At 35.8% G+C, this 5817-nt stretch overlaps 1 protein-coding gene across 1 annotated transcript in view; it reads left to right on the top strand.

The window, feature by feature from the left end:
* LOC107089291 (5-hydroxytryptamine receptor 3A-like) overlaps positions 1-2160 on the top strand; it is an 11493-nt gene extending 9333 nt beyond the window's left edge. Inside the window, exons 9-10 of the mRNA XM_015381993.1 lie at positions 455-537; positions 632-2160. Coding sequence (XP_015237479.1) covers positions 455-537; positions 632-859 — 311 coding nt within the window. The 3' untranslated portion in view covers positions 860-2160. The remainder of the gene's footprint in view (positions 1-454; positions 538-631) is intronic.
* The last annotated feature ends 3657 nt before the right edge of the window (positions 2161-5817 follow it).

The following is a 5817-nucleotide window of genomic DNA, read 5'->3' as shown; positions in this document are numbered from 1 at the left end:
TTCACTAGATGTGGATGGAGCCAATGATCTGCACTGGACTGCGCACATGACGTAGCCAACCGAAGCCAAGAGTAACAAGTAACATTTGTTTAAAAAATGGTTAAAATAATAACTATCTAAGCATTAAATATGGAAAAGCAAGTGGAATATGGGATATAAATAAGAAATACTGTAATTCTGAACTATTTTACTAAATACAGTCTAATACTCAGACATTAACTATTATGTCAAAGCATTCTATAAACGGCTCCTATTATACAGGATCGTTTTTTTGGGTTATCAATGATTGTAAAGACAGCAAAATGCAATTTGATTATATAACTATGGGATAAAAAGAAAAGTGTGTTCAACTACTCTGGAACTTTTAAAATTTAATGTGATCCTAATGCTGCTATATAGTATTTCATTGCTGGTATGTAACTAATACCAACTAATTTTAAAAACTGTCTTTCAGACACAAATGATTGGACTCAAGGGGGTTTTATATACAATATGTCTTCTAGTGAAAATGGTGAAATGCTGCCTGGTGCCAAGGAGGTAAGCATCTAGTCATAATGAGTGTGGACAAAATTTAAGTACAAAAAAACATCCCTTGCTTCTGTTAACTGATTTGCTGACCCACCTTTTTCAGGACAGGGACAGCAAACTGTTGGGGGACTGTTACACCCTGGAGAGGCTTTCAGATGAACTGAGGGCGATGGAGAAGAGTTTAACTCAGCTCTTCAAGTCCAAGAAAGAAGAGCAGATATGTGACTACTGGACCAAACTGGCATTAAAAGTCGACAAAACCTTCTTTTTTATTTACGTCATAGTAGTCATCCTGTTTCTGGTTCTAATTTTCTTAGAATGGAATAAGTGATTCGAGCTCATTGTTACTGCATATTAAATATCAGCTGTATATATTTGGGTCCATCTGAGCACTTATCTGAACTGCTTTGTAGAAAGAGTAGAAAAATATATTCAGATGTATTTGTTATAACCTGAATAATGTATCTGTTCTATATAAAAGTAGATTGATGTGCAAATGTTTGGCATTAATTTGAAGTTATTCAGATATTGCTATAAGATAACCAACCTATTCATAACACTGAGTTAGTGGTGGCCTTAACAGCCGCTTCTCCATTTTTTCTTCATTTAAAGGACCAGGACAATCTTAACCTCTCAAAAGACCTGGTGACATTTAATGCAATTAGTCATAGAGGAGCTGCAATTATCCTTATCATCATTCATTTATTTGTAAGTAACTGATTGTGAAAACCTTGTCAATGGATTAAAGATGTATACATTATCATATAACTTTTTAAATGTGTTGGAATATTAGAAAATAATAGAAAACTTACAATACCTTGTTCAGCCTTTAAAAAAACATTTCCAGTCCCATCACTGGTTTTTCAGTAACGTGTGAATATGGTGTTTGAAATTAGAAGGTTTGTTAGAGGGTTTTCCTTCAGCACATTCAAATTTTAACAATGTTAATTATTACACAACTACCGGTACGTGAAAATCTAAATGATTTTAATTTAAGCTTGAACAGAGATTGCTAGGTTTTATAAATCCAACAATCACTTATAGATCTTAAACTCTGAATTGCATGTGGGATTTATCTTAGTATGTGCAATGAATGGGCATGTGGCAGGTGACCTACAAAGATTGTTGCACAAATGCTAAAATGTACAAATCAATTAGGTTCCATCCATTCAAATTAGCAGATTGCATGTTCAACAAGCATGAAGATAGATGTAATAATGATAATTATAAATCAGTAAGATTGACCACATTTTATGAATCCCTTTTATATTTAGGAATCTTTGTTGTCTTAATCACATATAGTTCTGCATTATGCACACATTGGATGAGTTAAGCAGTAGTTTTCTTTCCTCTTTAATGTTTCATAGAAGAATCCTAGTTTATTTCAGAAGCACATATCTTCTTCTCCACATAAAATACAGAGAGCAAGTTCTGAAAAAGGCAACCTATTCTCATTATGAGTGCGCATGAAATCGTACGAAAAGTTATGGACCATAATTTCGTACGTTTTGGACATTTTTTTCGTCGTACGTGCATGCGCATCTGAAGCACCATTCATGAATATAGAATATAAATTACAATTAGCCCTAACCCTGGCCCTAACCCTAAGATATAAAACAGCAAGCAACGTAGTTAGAGACATGAATAAGTGATGATTGCACTGTTTTTCCCAATTTTACGTCCGTCCGCGGATCTGCTTTTTTTTTCTGTCTGCCAGCGCATGCGCACTGATGTGGTTTTTTGAGGAAAAAAGTCCAAAACGTACGAAATAGTGTGCATAACTTTTCGTACGATTTCATACACACTGATAATGAGAATATGTTGAAAAATGGCATGAATTCCATGTTTCTGATTTAAAGTGATGGTATATTGATGTGAATAATTATAAAATTGTTGCAACTTTGTTGTCAGTTTATGATTAACATACTAACAATCTGAAAATCTAATTAGTTAGGACTTTATACTTGAGAATATCACTCATTATACACTTTATTTTAAGAGGGAAGTATTTGTTTTGGTGGTAAAGAATATTCCAATGGGAACAACAAGTTCACTCAGTAGTGGTGGCCATGGCTTCCCCCATTGGCCACCCCTGGCCCATCTTCTAGGTCAGCCCCTGCATCCCACTGCATCAATTTGTTGTCAGCCTGCATAGAAATGTTGTCTCTGCTAATATTTTTCTGCTGTTATTATTTCTCACAATCCAGATATGTTTCCATGTACAGTACAGAGAAACGCTCTCTGCCAATGCCTTCTTTGAGGCAAAAATGACTGCAGATATGTTTGTAATTTTGCACCTGAAGTACTAAAAAAGTTGCAGAAACTGATGCTGCAGTTATCTCTCTAATTTTGAAAATCACTTTGCATGTGGTAAATATTTAGATATGCACATGGATGTTGCACCTGTAGAAGATGTGGGGATGCAACACCCAGGCTGTATGATGTGTGTAGATGAGTGTCCGAACATCTAGTGGATGAAAAAGTAGTGGACTCGAAATTTCCCACAATGCACCTTGAAAAGTAGAACATCCATGGTAACTAGACAAGCAGATATATCCCAGATTGCTTTGAAAAGAGAGCTCTCAACGCAGAGTATTATGGGATTTGTTGTCACAACGGTGTCACTCCCCGATCCGTACCAGAAGCACGATCCATACCATCAGCTAATTTGCACATATTCAACCAAATATTCTTCCAGGTTGCCATAAATAATTTAATCATGGTGCTAATTTATATCCTTAAATCACTAAAGAATGCTAATACAAATCTATAAAACATTTTTTATGACTTTTCTGAGACAATTTGATGTTTTTTACATTTTCTTTATTAAACAGCTTGTCTGACGTGCTCAGAGGAGTCTGGCAAAATTTGATCAAACCATGTTTATCTTTTTTACTTGCCGTATTGGCCAAAATATGCTACAAGATTTTTTTGTTGGAAATGAAAATCTGGGGTCATCTTATAATCAGGGCGAGTGGACCTCTCAGCCCTTAAATAGCGAATCTGCCTAAGTTGCATGATATGAACTTGAGCTAGTTCATTTTTATCTGTGTGAACTATACTTTGAGCTTTTTCTTTTTAACTATGAACTGGGACAACATTGGCAACAGCCAACTAATCCTTTAGATGGTGGCAGTGGTTTACACTTTTTACTGCATAATACATGCATTGCAGTGTAGTTGCCATATTATTTAGCCTTCTGCTTCTAATTTCAACAAATAAAAGAGCTTTTTTCATTGATCTTAAAAATTATTGAGTGTCTAAGAAACAACAATTTCAGAACAAGATCCCTTTATAAGGTTTAAAATACAAGGCAAGAAATTATAAATAATTACCCCTTGGGCCAATACACTGATAAACATTTTTTTTTTTCAAAAACCAATGTGAACGATCTTTCATATGAGACAACAACTGGTATATTTAGTGACTACAAATAAACATTTAGGCTTATTTAGCTCATGTTCTAACACAACACCTTCCCTCTAACTTTGAGCAGGGGATGCATTTCTCTGCAGGCATGTGTTTCTCAACATAATGATGGACAGTGCTTTGGGCTATGAGCTGATCGCAGTCGGCAGAAATTGCTTCTGATTGGACACTCACACACAACAAGCCTTCCTTATACTGGTTATGAGAAAATTTGAATGGGGGAGTGGAGCGAGCAGTCCAGACAGAGCAGTCATTTATTCACTGAGAAAGAAAACACTGCTTACAGAGAAAAATGTTTTTAACTTCATGGCATGATATTTTTTCCAACTGAAATAAAAAACAGAATAAATACTTTGCCTGAAATGCAAAGTAACATCCAACTATAAATCTACCTTTATAAAAATGGACCTCTTCTCAGTCTATAATAATCTAGTAATTAATTACATTTCGACTTGAGGAATTGGGAACACAATACAGAAAAAAATTAGAGTCAGTCTCACTTCATTTTTTTTTTACTTTGTTTCAACATTCATTTCAGCTGAGCTTTCTTAGATGAGCTCAGATGTGGAAAACCACTGTTACTATGCTGCTCACCAAATCCAGTCTGTTCCTTTGCTTGGATTTGACGTGTGAAAGCTTAGGGGGAACTCAGACATAGAAGAAAAACGTACTTAGTTAGGTCCTCATAAAGCAAAACAGATCCCTTTTTAAATTTGCACTATATTTATTTTGCAATGCACTGCACCTTTTCATATTAATGCCCTTTTGCATTTTTAAACTGGTTTCCTTTTCTTATACACTGTTTACATTCTGATTACTGCTGTACTTTTATGGCAATTTCATTTCACTGTTGTAAGCTGTAAGCAACGTAATTACATTGTATATACACACTGTGTATACACTCTTTTTGTATACACCCTGTGTATACTAAGTTTTTCGAAGTATAATTCTTATTTTATTACCTGAGAATGTACCCCTTGCAATGCACTTACTGCGGTACAAACATGTTTGTATTTGTTCAAGACACACAGACCTTGTGAAGATCAGACCCAAAAGCATTGATGTTAAGGCTTTTCATGCAAAAAAAGAGGACTGTCGTTAATGTTGCACTAATTGGTAGGTAAACTGAGTTTGGTATGTCAACATTCTGCCGTTGATCACAATAGATTAAATGTAGAACCCAGCTGAATATCTGGCTGTAAAAGACAAAGAAACTCGTCTAAGATTGAAAAAAAAACAACAACAAAAAACAACAAGCTAGTGCAAATGAGCCTGATACCTTAACATAGTGGTCCTGTTTTTCAACTGGGTTAAAATGAGGTTTGCATTGTTATAACAAATAACAACAGGAGGATATTCTACACTGTTTAAATGTTCTCACTACATTTTGAAAATTATATCCAGATTGGCAGTCCTCCATCCATCTTCTCCCACTTATCTGTCAGTGTCACAGTAGAGCCGGTGGCTATCTGCGGCAGTCTATGGGTGACAGGAGGGGTACAACCTAGACATGTCACCAGTCTTTTAGAGAACAACACAAACACACATGGAGATATACAACCATGTCGAAAACACACCAAAAGATGATTTAGAGAAGCAAATAAACTTAACATTCATGTATTGAACTGTAGGAGGCAGCCAGAGTATGTTGATGTTTTTGGCCTTCTTCCCCTGGAAGGATTGCTTGAGTCTCACACTGAGCAGGGGATTAACCTCCACAAGTTCCGTTCAAGACCTCCTGGATTCCAAGTGACAGTCAGCTCCATAGTGCCTCAGGAACAAACCAAATCAAAACCTGTCCGCCCTCCAACGAGTTCCTCCCTCTGGTTAACCCACACAAGACTGGATTCTGGGAAGAAA

The sequence above is a fragment of the Cyprinodon variegatus genome, unplaced genomic scaffold (assembly GCF_000732505.1).
Source record: "Cyprinodon variegatus isolate N-32 unplaced genomic scaffold, C_variegatus-1.0 Scaffold12, whole genome shotgun sequence".
NCBI classification, from domain to species: domain Eukaryota; kingdom Metazoa; phylum Chordata; class Actinopteri; order Cyprinodontiformes; family Cyprinodontidae; genus Cyprinodon; species Cyprinodon variegatus.
Note: the sequence above shows the minus strand (reverse complement) of the source record. Positions and strands in the feature narration are given on the sequence as shown.